Source organism: Mastomys coucha, unplaced genomic scaffold (assembly GCF_008632895.1).
Source record: "Mastomys coucha isolate ucsf_1 unplaced genomic scaffold, UCSF_Mcou_1 pScaffold21, whole genome shotgun sequence".
NCBI lineage: Eukaryota > Metazoa > Chordata > Mammalia > Rodentia > Muridae > Mastomys > Mastomys coucha.
Genome location: NW_022196904.1, coordinates 168,101,882 through 168,119,936, shown reverse-complemented (window position 1 = coordinate 168,119,936; position 18,055 = coordinate 168,101,882). Strand labels below are relative to the sequence as shown.

At 41.4% G+C, this 18,055-nt stretch overlaps 1 protein-coding gene across 11 annotated transcripts in view; it reads left to right on the top strand.

Moving 5' to 3' along the window:
* Nucleotides 1-18,055, top strand: part of Cpeb3 (cytoplasmic polyadenylation element binding protein 3) — a 185,504-nt gene that overhangs the window by 96,181 nt on the left and 71,268 nt on the right. For 9 of the 11 annotated variants that reach the window (XM_031390188.1, XM_031390186.1, XM_031390185.1 and 6 more), the window contains exon 5: nt 2,394-2,417. The exons of the other annotated variants lie outside the window; for them this stretch is intronic. In XM_031390188.1, coding sequence (XP_031246048.1) covers nt 2,394-2,417 — 24 coding nt within the window. The remainder of the gene's footprint in view (nt 1-2,393; nt 2,418-18,055) is intronic. 11 annotated transcript variants of the gene reach the window in all.

Below are 18,055 nucleotides of genomic sequence, written 5' to 3'. Positions count from 1 at the left end.
GGCACCTCTGAAGCAGGGGCAGGCAAATCTCTGTGAGTTCCAGGCCAGCTGGAGCTGTATACTGAGACCCTGTCTCAACAAAAGCAAATCCCAAACTAAAACAACAGAGCAAAGCCATAAACTTGGATGTTACCCAGGTCACATTAATAGCTATGAAGCACACAATGAATATTCATTTTTAGCTTCTATATTAATAATACCACAGGTATCACAGATAAAATACTGCTTAGGACCAGGGTGGAGCATGTTTAAATTCCTCAGTGAGGGACAGAAACAAATTAATTTGTCTCAGATTGCTTCTTAAATTGCTTTTATATTCCATCAGGAGCCCACTGTTCAGAAATGAAAAATGAGGAGAATCTATAAACATCATGAACTTTAATAAAGAAAACTTTAATTCAAGTTCCCATGGAAGTCTTTTCACCTCTTTCCCTCTCTTAGTCACTGAAAGCCTGTCTGGATCTGTTCACTTTGTGACCCAGCTGTTATAGACTCTCGAGCTGACCTGCTAAGAACCAGTGGTCACTGGTATTTTTGAATTCTCATCAGATTTTTTTTTTCATGCTGTATCTGTCCCCAAATAGATAATGGTGGTGGGGGTTTTGTTGGGGAGAACACTGAATAAATTTGAAATACAGAATACTTTTATTTTCTCTATCAGTATAGATTTTTTTAGTGGTTTGTCAGGCAATATGCCATCCCTGGGAATGGGAGAGAGTGAGGAAGGGACAAGGATAGTGTCAGATTTACTCTGCCTCGTTCAAAGTGTTAATTAACAACCACCAGTACTAATTTGTTCATCTTATTGTGGGTGAAGCAACCTCTTGTGGCGTCCTGCTAGGAAGCCAACTATGACTTATGACATTTGACTTGGGGAAATAAGTTCCAGGTTCCAGCTAATGAGAAGTGTAAGTCCTGTCCTCCATGAAATGATGGGAACAGTGATCGCTGTGTAAGTTCAAATGAGAATTGCTCGTTGTGGCTTTAGTAGGGTTGAGGAAATAAGAGGGAGGGAGGAGGCAAGACCTGAACAAAGTAACCCTCCTCATCTCTGAGCGGAGGAAGGAGAGAGGGTAAAGGCGGGTGACAGCAGGCTGGACCAAGGCTTGTGAGAGGTGTCAGTCATGTTGAGAAGTCTGGAGTCTTCAAGGAATGTGGGGTTCCCCTTTTCATTATTTACAGATATGACCCCAGATTATGAACCTTTTCAGTGTAAATGTATTTTGTGGTATTTTATGCTTCAAAAATAGATTAGTTTCAGTTCTCATTTGTTTTTATATAACTGAAGGTTTCAAATTTTAAAATCTTTCCCTTTTGAAAAATCACTGTAGATAACTGATGATAGAGGAGGAAGCCACGGTCCAGCTGCTAAACATGAAGCCCACCTTCAGATTCTGTTATTGCAGGACCACCTTGGTAGAACCAGAGCCTTGACCTTAGCTGTTTCTCACTTTACAGATATAAAACTTAGTGTTTCTCCCTTCTATGATATATGATGTGACATAGAGAGCAAATGCAGAGAGCAAGAGAAAGTTCAATAGGAATTTGACAGAAACTAGGCTGGGATATGGCTCATTGGGTTCAAACACTTGCCAAGCAAAGTATGAGAGGACTTGGGTCTTAGGTCTCCAGAAGTCAGCATGCATGCTTGTGATCTCAGGACAGCAGGGCGTGGAGTCAGGCTCCCCAGGGTAAGCTGCCATAGACCAGTCAGGCTCAGCAAGCTCTTGGTTTAGCAAGAGACCTTGCCTAGGCAAATCAAGTGGTGAGCAGTAAAGGAAGACACATGATAGCAGCTTCAGGACTCCCTATGTGTGTGCACACACGCACATGCACACATGTGTGCCCACATACATGTGACCATGCATGCATACACACATGAAAAATTCACAGAAATTGATTCTTTAAAGAAAAAACTAATGATGTAATTTCCATACACTTTCAGGGCATTTATGAAGCATATAAGTGTGTAGGTAGAAGATTGGAATGCCCATCATAGGTCACAGCTTTTAGTTTTGGGGGATTATTTTTCCCGAGGAACGCCTATTTGACATAAAGGTCAAATGGAGACTCACCAGTGATTTTATAGAAGAAGCTCTTACCTCTGTCTGCTACAGCTAGCAGGCCCCGGTATACCCAAGAGAATCCCTTACAAGAGTGGGCAAACTCAGCACACTGAGCGCGGCCACAGCCAGGTGCCAAGCTCCGACAGTGGTTTGGCTTCATGCTTCCTGAAGGATTTCTCCCGATGTGGTAGCAGTGAAGTTGAAGAGTGTTTCCAGACTAACAATATCAAGAATACTAAGAAACGTTTGTGTGAACATCTTTTTTTAATTTCTAAATTTACCATTTTGATACAAATACCCATGGTTTTCTTCTGTGTTTACATGCAGCCAGGAGCTATGGGCGGAGACGAGGTAATTTTTTTTTTAATGAGATCTTTTGCTTGCCAAACTGTGAGTAAGTATGAGTCTGTATGTGCTTATGCCTGTGTGTATAAAACAGTAATTAATGTATGGCCTGATGTTCTAGCGTAATTGTTTTAGAAAAGTTATTATTTTATTACAATTTGCAGGTAACTTTTTAATCATAACAAAGATACCAGAAAGACAGCTTTACCTGGAAGTTTTTGTTGTTTGGATTTTTGTGAATCAGCATGGGAAAATAAAGGCCAAGTGTATGTGGGTTTTAGCCCTGTGTTTCTGTGTTCTTTTCATAAGATTTAGAAGGTAGAGGCTAACCTGGGGGGGCAGTTTTTGATTTTACTAAGTTGTCTGGTGAATTTTTTCTGTTGCATCAAAGGCAAGCATCTCCTAACCTTAGGAGACGCTTGCATTTTAAGGCCCCTTCCAGGGTCTTTACCTATAATTTGTGTGTTTGTGTGTATGTGTTTGTGTTTTTCCTTTAAGAGGTACCATAAAACTTGCTTTAGTCCCTGTAAAACCTGAACTAATTAATATAACTTTCATTTGTGTAATGCTATAGCCCCCTTGAGTATTTCCATATCTGTAGCTGTCTGTGAATGGTTTGAAGTAGCAGCAAGAGGGAACCCAGCAGATGGGGAAGGTGGGATTTAGGGCAAACACCTGTGTTGTAGTCAAAATCTGTGACTCAGATCTGGTTTCCTAATCTGCAAATGATGAGGTAATAGAGCCAGTCATGTCCAACCTCCTAGCATTGCATCAGAAGTTCTAGTTTTAAGAACAGGTACACACGTGTGTGAAGCATTCCACAAATGTAAGGTCTGTGTGCTGCTCACTGCAGACACTGGCAAGATGCTGCTGGCTTGCTGTGTGCCCGCAGTTAAAGCTAGAGCCAGAATTAGAATCTTCTTGTCTCATATTTGCTAATGTTTACCTTTTATCAGAATATTTTTCACTTTTATTGTCATAAAGAGAAAATAAAGAGAATATTAAATTGATAGTATTTTATTATTTATTGCATAGTAAATATTATTAGATAAATACATATTGGCTGAACTTAATATATGTATGATGGAACATTAATTTATAATCACCCTTACTTTGGGGAATTATATTTTTGTATTTTTTTTGGTATAAAATAACTTATATTTTCATATATTTTATCTATAAACCATATCTATAGAACCAGAAAATTTACAAATGATGGATAATTACTTCTTTTTTTTTGTCAAAAAGATTCTTCAGGCAAAGCAGTACACAAGGTCACTTGCATTTAAAATAATATTGTGATAGGCACTAGATAGAAATATTTTTATGTGTACCTTAATCATAAAGTTAAAGCCCTTAATCAGATCTCCCATCTTGACATCATTGTTCATTGTACATTATCCGCCTTACTATCTAGGTCCACTGATTACATTTCCGTTCTCCAAGCACTTGTCCTAAGGATAGGACAAGTAGGGCAGTTGACTGACTGAACTCTACAACAAATGCAGCTGTGTTCTCCATACAGTAAATTCCAGCTTTCTTAAAATTGTTTCATTGTCACAAACAAGAAATAGAGGTTAAAATATAAATATCATGCAGGGATAAATAATTTATTCACAGTAAATTAACTCAACTAACATGAGAATCATACCTTTTCAGAACACAAAATTTTTAAAATTTACAAAAACAGCATTGAAATAGCAATGTAACTTACCCCATGATTTTGTGACATTCATCATGTGAAATAGATGCATACTTTTGAGAATTTCTACCTATCCCAGCTAGTTTCAGTGAGTTGGCCTCGCTCTCATACCAGTGAGTCCTTATCTCTTTTGTTTAGGAACTTGAAAACTGGCCTCCATCTTACCAATATATAAAGATGAAAATTACTAGATGTAAAAATATTTTTCCAATTGAAATATTGATCATTCAACATAGTTTTTGTGTTCAGCAAAGTTTTTTAATCTCAGGCATCTCTTAGGACACGTATGGCAAAGACCTCTTACCTTGAGACCTGAGCCCTTCAGATTGAAAGCTGCAGCCCAGAGTGGGGAAGTAGCTCAGGTGGTAAAATGCTTGCCTAGCATTCCTGAAGCCAGGTCAGAATGAAAGCGGATGTGGGTGCACTCCAGCAATCCCAGCACTTGGAGTGAAGGCCGGAGGGACTTGATTGTTTTTAATTCATAGGAATATATATCCTAATGTTATGGCCATTCCTGTTTATTTCTTTATTTTGATATTGGTGCTCAAAGCCAATGCCTCAAACATACATACCAGGCAGTGACTTATCACTAAGTGGCATTTCTATCTCTGCCTTTCTTATTTTTCATTTCAAAAAGTAAAATCCTAGAAATAACTATTAATTCCTTTTTATGCCATACTTGTTTCATGTTGGTAGAAACATGAAACAGGAGGGGGTGGGCACTAGAACATTTTCCATGGAAGTAGACATGAGGGCTGCCTTTCCTCACGCATGAATCAGTCGCTTGCTGAGACTTGCCTCTTGTTTCTTAGGCTTGCCTTGCCTCTCAGTTGCTCTCATGTTTGCTGGTCCATCTTTGTGAGACACCACTCTGCCTAGTCACTCTGTTCCCCATTGAGGGGTCCTGTGATCTAGTGCTCCATCTCCTACCGGCTGCAGCCTCTCTTCTCTCCATCTTTCTCTGATCAGCTGTGTGCTTTGCTGTCCACTGCTTATTGCCTAGTACTGACCATTCATCCTTTCTTCTAAATCCTATCTCATCAGTGTGAACCAAACTCAAGCCTTTTTCTTTCTTTTTTTAATTACTTCACTTTTTAAATTTGTTATGTATATGTGCCTTTGCCATCCCCCATGTGTGTGTATGTGTGTGTGTATGTGTATGTGTATGTATGTATGTGTGTGTCTATATATGTATGTGTGTAGGTATGTATGTATGTGTGTGTACACCCTGTGTCAGCCTTGTGACTGCAGAAGCCAAAAGAGATCATCTGATCCCCTGGAACTGGAGTTAGAGACGGTTGTGAACTGCTGGGAACTGAACCCAGGTCCTGGGCAAGAGTAGCAAATGGTCTTAATGCTGAGCCATTTCTCTAATCCTGCCAAGCTCTGTCTAAGTGGCCTTATAGACAGTATTTCCCTCTGATTCTACTACCTCGTATTCTTCTTGTGTTTTCTTTGTACTCTGGTTCTTCAGTTGAATATAAGTTATCTGAGGACAATTTTGACTTGTGTAAAACAGTATGCTCTGTGAATAGTCATATTAAAATGATTTGATTAGGATTGTTTTGAAATAACATTCATCTATGCAGAAGAGTTTGGCATTATATTTTTTCATTAGCTGGATGTAATGGTACTTGCCCTTAGTCCTAGCCACTCAGAAGGCTGAGGCAGGAGGATTTCTTGAGCTAAGAGTTTTGTGCCAGCCTAAGCAGTACCATGAACTCCTATCTCCAAATAAATAAACAAATAAATAAATAAATAAAATATTAAAAAATGATTTGCTAGACCTGGTGGCACAAACCTGTAATTCTAATGTTTGGGAGGCTGAGGCAGGAGGATTGCCTTGTGTTTGATACTGGACTGTGATACATAGCGAGTACTAGGCTAGCCAGAGATCCACCACAAGACCCTTTCTTGAAATTCGAAAAAGTTAGGCTTAGTAGCACGTACCTTTAATCCCAGCAGTTGGGAGACATTGGCGAGACCTTGTCTCAAATAACTAAATGAATGAATGGATGAATGAAGACAGAAAGATTTTACTTTAATAATTTTGAACGTCTTAATCTTCCTCGTACCAGATGCTGTGCTAACTATTATCTATAATATTTTGATTTCCTTTGTCTTAGTCTACAGATTGCTCGTCAGGGATGAAGTAGGGAATGGGGGTATTGGGTAGGAAAAACAGGTAGCAGGTGTTTGGTCCATGCTTTCTACTTAGTCTTCCATTCTAAGAGAGAAGGGGCAAACATCTCTTTCTTTAAATATAATGCTTTAGGCATGAAGGATGGGGCAAGTGCTTTCATGTCTAGCCCTCATACTCCCGGCCCCATATCATGTAATGCTGATGAATTGATAGGCTTCCGCAGTGCTGCTCATTCATGTGGTAAGGACTAAGCTAGCATCTAGACTGTTCAAAAAAATCTAACAAGTAAACTGATTGATATATATTAACCACTTCATTCTACTTATGATTAAGACTAGAACTGGAGGGTAAGCAGGACAGTTCAGCCAGTTAAGTACATGTCATGCACACCTGACGCATGAGTTTGCTCTCAGGAACTCACAAGGGTGGATAGCTGACTCAGAGCTGTCTGCTGCATGCTCCTCACCCACACACATCACACCCACAATAATACACGAAAAATTCAAAACACAGTAGAAAAAATAGAGCTTTACCGTAACTCATATTCTCTGTGTTATATATGTTGGTGAATTTTTTTTTTAATCAGTCAGATTTACATACCAAATGATTCTTAATACACAAGATGCCCATACAATAAATTCAGGTACAAAAAATGATACAAGCTACCCACCTAAATTAGACAAGCTACCCCAATTATCCTATCCCTATATGATATTATAGCTACCTGTGGCTATTTAAAACCATGCAGAATCTGAGTGATCCTGCTCATCCTCCATCTTGCTTCCTCCTCCTTTACCCTGGTGAATTCTTTAGGAACGGGAAGTAATGGGAATACATGCAAAAATACTTGAGTTTTGTAAACAAGACTTATGCCAGGGGAATCTAGTAAATCTGGAATAGGGAGAATTTCAGGAACTCTTTGGATACTAGATGAAGAGCTGGAAGCAAGGGACCTAGTATGTGGTTCAGCTAAGAAGAGAGGGTAGCGATGAGACTGTCATGCCCTGAGTTTGCATGGAGCCAGCTTGAGGAAAACTTGGTGGCGAGATGGCCCATGCTGCTGCTTTTGAATCAGAAGGCGACTCTGGGCACAGATATGTTGGAGCTGGATGAGGAGGGGGCTGAGGAAAACATAGTGGATAGGAAGGACTAGGCGGGGCTGGATGAGGAGGGGGCTGAGGAAAACATAGTGGATAGGAAGGACTAGGCGGGGCTGTAGCTCAGCTTAGAGCCCTTCCCTATCATGTCTGAGGTTCTGGCTTTAATCCTCAGCAGTAGGGGTAAGGCGGAGTGGAGGATTATGTATGAAAGACAGGAAATAAGAGTCAGGCTTTTCACTAGTACCCATTTTTATTTTGTTACTATGGTATTGGTGTCTGTTACATCAAGAGATCTTAACATTATCCTTCAGAAATATTCTTCCTCTAACAAGTGTAATGTGTACTCAGCCCTGTTGGAAATTAGTCTGCTGGATGGTGGCATATAAGATCTTTGTTTACATGCTTACAGTCTTTTTTTGCTTCCTTCCTTCCTTCCTTTTTCTCCCCTCCTCCTTTTTAACAAGGTCTCTGTGTGTTACCCTGTAGCCTGGATACACTGTGTACAGGATTCCTCACACTCGTGACAATGCTACCTTTAGTCTCCCCAGAGCTGAGCTTGCAGGCAGGTGCTACCACGCTTGCTGCGTCCACATTGACTCTGCATTGTAATTTTAGATTTCACATGAACATGAGTTCTTGTGAGTCATGAAGACATCTGTCTACAAGATGCTTAATCGTGTCAGTGGTGTGTGTGCGTGTGCACGCTGTTGCGTTTGACTGAACCCTAGTTGATATGCATGATAATCATGTATTCTATCACTGGGCTGTACTTCCAGCTCTACAGTGTTCTTGATGTTTAGTTATATAGCAGCTAGGAAAATCTATGTGTGTGTTTCTATTTGAACAGTGTAAGTGAGCACATGTAAAGAGTGATTAGAGTTACTCTTATACATATGTAGGCCATAACCACTATGTACTCTAATGGGTGACATTAGAGTTTAATAAAACTAAGGTTTAATAAAACAAATGTGGGCTGGAGAGATGGCTCAGTGGTTAAGAGCACTGTCTACTCTTCCAGAGGTCCTAAGTTCGATTCCCAGTAACCACATGGTGGCTCACAAACATCTGCAATGCGATCTAATGCCCTCTTCTGGCATACAGGTATACACGTAGATAGAGTACTCACAAAATAAATAAATTTTTAAAAATAATAATAATAACAAAACAAATGTGCGTTCTTGAGTTGAGAGCATCTTTCTGTGGCAAGCCAGCTATGAGAAGGGTTTGCTGCTTGCTGATGAGACCGTGGTACAGGCCTGGCACTATGCTAATGCAAGAGCTCTGTGAGCTTGTTTATTAAAGGACACAGATAAGGAATTCTGGAGTAAAACAGACATGGGTTGAAGAATGAAATGTTTGCGATTATAACCTCTTGAATGTTATTGGTTGGTGTAGTAATAGAAAAATATGAACACAAAAGAAAGGGAAAGGAGATTAACAGGAATGAGAGGGAGAGGAGTCAATTGCTTTTCACCGTTGTGAGAAATCGGTGTGGGAGGAAGTAGAGGAAGAATGAAAATGGAGTTCTCTGCCTTCCGTCCATTGTGGTCACTAAGTGTCTGCATGCCTACCACATCTTAGACTCTAGACATGGTCTCTCACTTTGCTTGGATTTTGCTCTAGATACGACAGAGATGGTAAATAAATGAGACAAATATTTTTATCCATTTGATAAAATCCAGGGACTAGTGAGCTGGCCCAATGTGTAAAGGCACTTGCTGAATAAGTCTGGTGACCTGGGTTCAATTTCCAGACTGCACATAAAGATGTAAAGAGAACTAGACACACTGACTTGTCCACATGCGCACCACCACCCAGGAGCCTACAGAACGTGAAAGGAAAGTAACTGTTTTTAGAAGGACCAACCATGGTGCTGTAGGAGTGTAACTGTAGACCTTGGCAGGTAGAGGCAAGAAGGATTAGGAGTTTAATGCCAGCCTTTGGCTACGTAGTGAATTCCAGGTCAGCCTGAGCCACGGGAAACTTTAACTCTTCCATTCTCTCCTCTCTCCATCTGTTTTTAAGTATGAGGAAGGAAGGAATGGGAAATGACCTATCAGCGATGGAGAAGTCAGATGATATTTAAAGTGAAACACAAAGAATGAGGCGATATCTGGGGTTTCTTGTTTATTGAGATAGGGTCTCACTGTCTGTTCTAAGCTGGCTTTAAACTTAGGATTCCCCAGGCTCCAGTGTCTTTCCTAGAGTATTAGGATTACAGGCATATACCACTATGCATGGCTTTTAATTTTTTTTAATTATGGGAACTTTCAAATTTATAAAAATATGGAAAATTTTAATGTCTTCTCCTCTGGCCTCTGCAGGCACCAGTCATGCATCCATTGCACATATATACAGTCAGGTAAAACACTCACTCATAAAAATAAATGCAGCTTTTAAAAAGGGAATATGGGAGAAGTGGCTTGTATGAAAGATTTGATGCAAAGTATATAATACACAGTACAATATCTACACATCTTGAAAGTATTCTGTGCCCAGAAGGGATGTCAGTCACACAGCATTTCACCCCTCTGGAACGCTAGAACAAGAAGATCTACTAAGACACAAAGAATTAGTGATGCCTAGAACTGAGTGGCTGAAGGGATATAGAAGTGGCTTCTAATTGGTTAACTGTATGAAGTATGTGACATGTGAATTATATCTCAGTAAGACTGTTGTCTTTAAGAAGACTTGAGGGCTGGCGAGATGGCTCAGTGGGTAAGAGCACTGACTACTCTTCCAAAGGTCCTGAGTTCGGATCCCAGCAACCACATGGTGGCTCACAACCACCCATAATGAGATCTGACGCCCTCTTCTGGTGCATCTGAAGACAGCTGCAGTGTATTACACCAGAGCGAGTGGGGCCGGCAGAGATCCTGAGTTCAATTCCCAGAAGCCACACACATGATAGCTCATGGCCATCTGTACAGCTACAGTGTACTCATACACATAAAATAAATAAAATACATCTTTAAAAAAAAAAAAGAAGAAGAAGAAGACTTGAGACAGGCTGGAGAGATGGCTGGGTGGTTAAGAACACTCACTGTTTTTCCAGATGTCCTGAGTTCAATTCCCCGCAACCACATAGTGGCTCACAACCATCTGTAATGGGATCTGATGCCCTCTTCTGGTGTGTCTGAAGAGAGCATACTCTATACATAAAATAAATAAATCTTTAAAGGGGGTGGGAGATGCTGGAGAGCTGGCTTAGCTGTTAAAGACTACGCTTACAACTAAAACTGTAAGAAGACTTGAGGCAAGGAAATGGCTGAAGCTGATGAGTGTTAGGAGCATTTGGAGGGAGGAAGGGGTCTGCTTTTACTGACCTTCTACTTCTTGAAAGGATTTTGAGCTTGGTCCAAGTATGAAAGGAGATCATCGCAGAGCCTAGTAATTAACTTTATGTTTCAAAAACACCACTCTGCTGCTTCAAGAGGAATGGAAAGAAAGGTGGGTTGTCTGGTTAGAAGATGTCAAGATGACAAGAGATGGTGGAACTTAGGTTAGTATGATAGCATGAGGTTGTAGAGACATTGGCAGTGATGTATCCTGGAGAGAGGACGCAGCAGAACCAGAAGACTGGCATTACACAGATGGATTGGATGTAGCAGTCATTCAGAAGATGAGCTTGGTGATGTTTGGGTTCTGGCAGAAGCTGTGGGGTGAATGGTAATGCCATGAATTGAAATGGCAGTGGGAAAAGGGAATTTAGGGTAGATATTAAGACTTTACTTGTAACTGGATGTGTTGGCACACATCTTTAATCCTAACATGTAGGAGGCAGAGGCAGGCAGATCTCTGTGAGTTTGAGGACAGCCTGGTCTATATGGTTCATTTCAGGTCATCAAGGGCTATAAGACATTGCCTCAAAAATTACTTAATAAGAATTTACTTGGAAGCCTATGATGACTCAGATATACCACTTTTTAATATAAAGTAAAATTTGTTTTTATTAAGTAAGAGTTCTGTTCAAGGCATGGTGGCAAGTGCTTGTTGTCCCCACACTGATACTGAGATGCATAGACAGGAGGCTCAAGAGTCTGAGGCCACCCTGGACTACATAGTGAGGCCTGTGTGAAAACAAGTCAAGCCAAACAAGCAAGCAAGCAAACAAAATGTGCTCCATAAGAGAGTCGGGGGTCTCTTACTCCATTAGGAAGTGAGACCCAGATAGGTGGCCTGTCCTCTCCAAAGCTGAAGACTGGAGATGAAGCTGGAAACAATTTCAATTTCTCTGGAGATACTTTATTTAGTTAGTGTTAGGAAACATTTCTCATTATCCATTTTTGTTAAATCCCTAAGCTGATTTCTGAGCTGCTTGCAAGACTGAGCCAAAAGGATCTGAGAGTGGAACTGTTGGACCAGCAATGCCCTGAACAACTGCGGTCCTGCAGGGCTTCAGCAAGTGCTGGTCTGGTGTATTTAGAAGCACAGCATGGCCGCTACTCGGGCTCTCCCATCATTTGTTGTGGGAAGAAGCTTTCTGGCAAGGACAATCTTGAAGCTTTGCCTTGCTTACTGGCACTTTGCAGGTCATCTGGCACTTTGCTTCTGCAGGCCTTTTAGCTTCAGGTCATTGCCATTTCCAAATATTATTATTCATTGATTTATGGATCAGACTGTCCATTCTGGACAATAACTAAGAGTGTATACCAGGAGCAGATGGAAACCATGGCCAGGTTAGAACAGTTAAGAAGCCTTCTCTTTCTCTTTTGTTGGAATATTGTATATAAATTTTCTGTGGAAGTAGCTTGAGGTTCTAATTCAGATTTATACTATCTTCACGTAGGAGTATATGTCTTTTAGGATATAATATGGATTGTTTAAAGTATTTTGGTGTTGAGGAATGTTTTTCTTAAAGAAAAGGAATATTTCAGAGGGCTGCTGGGTAGTGTGGCAGGACTGCAGGATAGTTCACATGCAGCTTCAGAAGATTTCAGTTACTGATTACATGTCCAGGAACTAAAATTTCATAGTTCCCCTAAGAACAGCCCTTTTCTGAGACAGTATCTCATATAGTCCATCCCCCAGCACATCCCAGACTTGGTCACTATTGCTCACATTGAAGGAAGGGTCTTGCTGTCCTGGGTAGGTTCAAGTACTCACTGCAGGCTAGGGTGGCCTCAAACATGAGATCCTCTTACTCAGCCTCCCATGTGCTGAGATTTCAGGCATTTGCCAAACAGCCCATCTGGGACAATTTGTTTTCAGCATGGATATATGCCAACCAAATGACTACATGAATAATAGCCTCCCAAGGGTTCAGTGGACTGCTCAGAATACCACTGCACTAACTTACCCTGGTGAGAGTCTGCAGCCAAGAAAAAGCATTACTGGCCTTTCCAGAATCACCCCTCACAATAACAAAACAACATTCAGAGCCAAAGGTCTGAAATTTTGTTCTCAACACTCACAACCAGCCATGTGACTCCAGCTCCAGGGGATCTAACATCCTCTTCTGACAGCCATAGGCATCTGCACATACATGGCAAACACACAGACAGACATATACATTATAAAGTAAATAAGTAAACAGTCCTTCAGGAGCTTATGACTAGAGCAGAAACAGATGACTGTCAGAGCGTGGGACCACTCTAGCCCACAGAAGTGCTCCTTCTTTCCATCCTTCTTTCTGTCCTCCTTTTCTCTCCTTTTTTTTTTTTTTTTTTTTTTTTTTTTTTTTGAGACACAACATAGCCCTGGCTGCCCTGGAGCTCTCTATGTAAACTAGACTGGCAGTCTTTTTCTGCTGGGTCTTGAACCTGGGGACCTTAGGCAAGCTAAGCAAGTACTCTGTCACTGAGCCATACCTTTAACCCTCCCTCATCCCCAAGTGTCCTACTAGTGCTTCCTGTGGCAGCTCCCTCACCTGTCGGGCATTGGGCAGTCATGTCACAGAGAGCTGATTAGAGATCTATCCAATAATGAGGTTGCACTTTCCTTAACTCAGGTGTTTCTAAGGTTCAGACATTTCGTACAGAGCTCTTTCAGTGGCCACCTGCTGCAGACAGGTAATATCGCCTCGGTGGTTCTTAAACTTCAGCAGAGGAGTCGCTGGGATGGGGGTGCAGAGTTTGAAGCCTGACCTCCACAAATTCATATTAGTGGATTTGAGGATTGGGTTTTGGAACCCATGTTCTTAGTTCCTACTTGCAGTTAGAGAAACATCATCTATGTGTGCACCATTTCCAGTTTCGTTCCCAAGGCTGCTTCATTGCTAAGGCCTAGAGCACTCTAAATACTACTACTGAGACAGAGGCATTGTTTTAAAGCCTAAGGAAGTGTTTTAACTCCCCATGACTGATTTTGCTTTTATTTTCCTCTGGGGAAGCTGTGGTCATGTTGGTCATGAGAAACAAGGTGTTATTTGCTCAAGAATGTCTCAGATACCTGTGACTTTTTCACTGCTCTGGTTGAAGGCTTCCTCATTGCTCATCTGGATAGTCACTGACTTTTATTCGTAATCTCAGCGCATCCCCCTACAACCCTGGGTTCAAATTGCCAGTAGAGATGATAGAAGCTTTTGTAGGATGTGGGACATAAAATAGTCAGCAGTAGCTTCGAGAAGTGATTCTGGCAAGATAAAATTTAAAAATGGAGTCGATGCAAGTGTAATAGTTTCCAGGGCATATATGTTAAAAGCCCTGTGTGTAAAATGTTTTATGAGGATGTAGCTCAGTTGGTAGAGTGTTTGCCTAATGTACACAGAAACTCGGGGACAGTCCCCAAGACTACAGAAAAGCAAGTGTGGTAGTGCATCCTAGCACTTGGGAGGTAGAGCCAGAAGGAGCAGAAGTTCAAGGTCAAAGCTAGAGCGATGATTCACTGGTCTAGAGAGCTTAAGTTAGATTCCCATTATCCACAGGATACTCACAACCATCTATAACTCTAGTTCCCAGGGGATTTGACAGCCTTTCTGGTCTCTGAGGGTATCAGGTATTCACATGGTATACAGACATGCATGCATGCTAAACACACACATATTAAAAATAAATTTTTAAAAGTTTAAGATCGGGACTGGAGAGATGGCTCAGAGGATAAGAGTACTGATTGCTCTTTCAGAGGTCCTGAGTTCAATTCCCAGCAACCACATGGTGACTCACAACCATCTGTAATGGGATCTGATGCCCTCTTCTGATGTGTCTGACATACAAAAAAATAAATAAATCTTTTTTAAAAAGTTTAAGGTCATCCTTGGTTACATAGAGTTTGAGGCCAGCCTGGAGTGTATGAAACCCTGTCTTTAAATTTATTTTTTTAAAAAAAGACCAGTATTAGAGTATTAGATTGAAATATTACATTGGAAAAGGGGAAAATTGCTTTCTGTAATACAAAGTATGGAACATAATGCTTGTGCATGTGAAAGCAATAATAGTTCAGGCCCCACCTTCCTAGGGAATGGTCACATTTCTCATGTTCTCAGACTCCTGTGTTATACTCAGTGACTATGCTTAGAGGCATGCATGTTTTAGTACATACTGTTTTCTTTTGTTTATTTCTGATATAAAGTCCTATGCTATATAGTTCAGGCTAGCCTTGAACTCATGATCCACCTTCCTCATTCTCCCAAGTGCTGAGATTATTGGACTGAACCACCATGGTCAGCTTTGCACACACTGTTTTGTTTCCTTAGGCACTGCCTAAGAAGATATATTTAACATGTTTTAGGTCCCTCTAATACACTCTAAGGTAGAAGATTCATTTGGTCTATCCTAATGGAAGTTATAATGTAATGGGGTGGGGAAGCATAATACTCAATAAAACCCAAGAAAAGCTATGGCGTTAACTGGGGAAGCTGTTTGGAGGTAGAAGCACAGGATGTCACTCATGGATTGGAGGGGTCTGATCTAAAGGTTCAGTACAATTAGCTGAGACCTCAGGAATTAAGGTTTAACTATGGGGTAGGAGAGATGGCTCAGCAGTTAAAGGCACTGGCTGCTCTTCCCAAGGACCTAGGTTTGATTCCCAGCATCCACGTGGTAGCTCACAACCATATGTATATATAGTTCCAGGGGATCTGATGCAATTTTCTGGCCTCTGTGGGTGCAGGGCATAAGTATGATATGTACACATTCATGAAGGTGAAACACTCATACAAATAGAAGAATTAGCGATGATTGGAAAAAAGAATGCCTAGAGGTGAGCAGGAACACTGTGTCCTTGGCACCTGTGGCAGGAGTAATCAGGAAACCCACAGGACTCTGATTAGAGAGGTCACTGAGCAAGGAGCAGCAGCTGCTCTAGGGAAGGAGCAAGCAGGGACTGTGTAGTTCATAGCGATCATTTTGTCTGTGATCCAGAAGGCAGTGGAAGTCGTTGGAAGCTTTTGAAGGCAGGAGTGTAGGGTGTGGCTACGAGCTCAGATAATGTTGGGGCATCGCTACTTCAGTTTCTCTTCTTCCTTCCTTCTTTCCTTTCTTTCTTCTCTCTTTCCTTCCTTCCTTCCTTCCTTCCTTCCTTCCTTTCTTTCTAACTTCCTTCCTTCCTTCCTTTCTTCTTTCTTTCTGTCTTTCTTTCCTTCTTCTTTCTTCCGTCCTGGAAGAAAACATTGTTGGATTCTAGGTAGAAATCAGTGAGAAAGGGTGTTTATGTAGCTACTCAGACTGTGAGTCAAGGAACAAGACAGTGGTTTGGATTAAGGCATTAGGACTGGTAATGACAAGACTTACAGTAAAAGTGTGTTTTGAAGCTTGAGTTGGTAGGATTTAGTGAGAAACTGATTTAAACAGACAGACAGACAGGGAGGGAGGGAGGGAGGGAGGAAGACGAGTTGGATGGGGGAGAGAATTAATATGAAGGCTATATACTAAATTTCTGGATTGCCTCGGGTATATATAAAAGGCCTTTGTTTTTTGCTTGTTTGTAATGTGCAGTGTGTGAGCCCATGTGTGTGGATGTATATGTGCATGTGTGCAGGTTCATGGAAGTCAGAGGTTGATGCTGCCTGTCTCCCTTGATTATTCTCCACCTTAAACTGTCCATATTTAGGCAGGATCTGTCACTTGAGCTCAGAGCTTCCTGATTGTGCTAGTCTAGCTGGTCAGCTTGCTCTAGTGACCCCTTGTCTCTGCCTCCTAAGGGTTAGGATTACAGGTGGCCACCATGTCTACCAGGTGTCTATATGGGTGTGGGGCTCTGACCTTGGTGCCCATATTTGTTGGTATACCCACTGAGCAATCTCCCAGGTGGTCTTTATATTGACATTTAAGGAACGCTGGAGAGAAGCAGATTAAAGATCAGGAAGCTTATGTGATGGAAGATCGGGAGCTTATGTGATGGTTTTTACTTATTTTACTCAAATTCCCACTCCACAAGATTTTGCTGAAAATTGTCCTCCTGCACACCACAGGGACACACTGTCGCTTGGTTTTTCTCATTACCTACTGTTTCATAGTTACCATGTACTTTCTTGCCTGTCCCCTCATCAGACGGATTCCTTTGTTAGGAAGTACTTTGATGATCTTGGAAAGGGGCTAAGTATTTCCCTCAGTATTTCCCACTGAGTGTTGTATGTTAAAGGCTTCTGTTAGCTTCATACTGGATAGTGCTGGGAGTAAGTGAATGCTTCTTTATTGAAGAGCAGCATTTTGCTTTCTCATGAGGTAGAGCCTGACACACTTTTCATTCATTACATTTCATTTCTGCCTCTTCTCCACCAGCCTTTGTCTTTTGCACATCTCATGTTTCTTGAATTGGAATTAAGAGGTAGGCATAGACATTCTGTGGGAATTGCTGATTTGATCCTGAGTGCGGACTGCATGGCAGATGTAACTGGCTGCTGTCAGAAAATGCCTGTGGGAGGCTCACTTTTGCCTGCAGTTGTTGCAGATCTGTTTCTTTTACTCCCTGTGATGAAAACAGTCGTCAAGGGATGAGAATTTACTATTGTTCATTCCTACCCCGCTGTAAAGATAGGTGGCACAGAGAGACAGACTCTGTCTTTGTAGCTGTGCTGGAAAGAATGAATAAGAACTCTTCAGTGCCTCATTATCCCCACCTTGGCCTTTGCTCACTCCAAGCTTCAAAACAATACCTGGCTTATACCACTGAGTCGCTTGTAATATAACATGGCTATATTAACAGTGTTTTTCTTTTTGGAAAAAGAAATGTTTACCATTTTTCTAAGGATGTTTGTATTGTTCATGGATAATGGCTATAGTAGCTCAAAACCTGGATTTCAGGGAAGTAAAGCCAACTGAATAGATGGGAGGGAGGCCTTTGTGTGCTTGTTTCCCTTACCGGAGAGATGGACTTCTCTGCCTTCCTCCTTACCTTTTCCTGCTGCTGCTCCATCTCCTCCCTGCTCCTCTCTCCTCCTCTCCATGTCCTCCTCCCTCCTCCTCTCTCCTCCTCTCCATGTCTTCCTCCCTCCATCTCTCCCTTTTGCTGTCCTTCCTCTTCCTCTTCCTCTTTCCTCCTTTTCCTTATTTATTCTCTCTTCCCCATTCCTCCTTCCCACCTTCCCTCGGACTGTAGAAACTGGTGGCAAGTTTTACCAGGAACTCACAGACTCAAAACAAGAAAAATTATTTTTTAATTTGGGCCTTATTTTGGAGTAATTTCTAGTCATGGTGGTGTACACCTTTAGTCCTAGAAAGTGGGAGGCAGAAGCAGTCAGATCTCTGTGAATTTGAAGCCAGCCTGGTCTACATATTGAGTTCCACAATAGCCAGGGCTACACAGAAAACCTTGTCTAAAA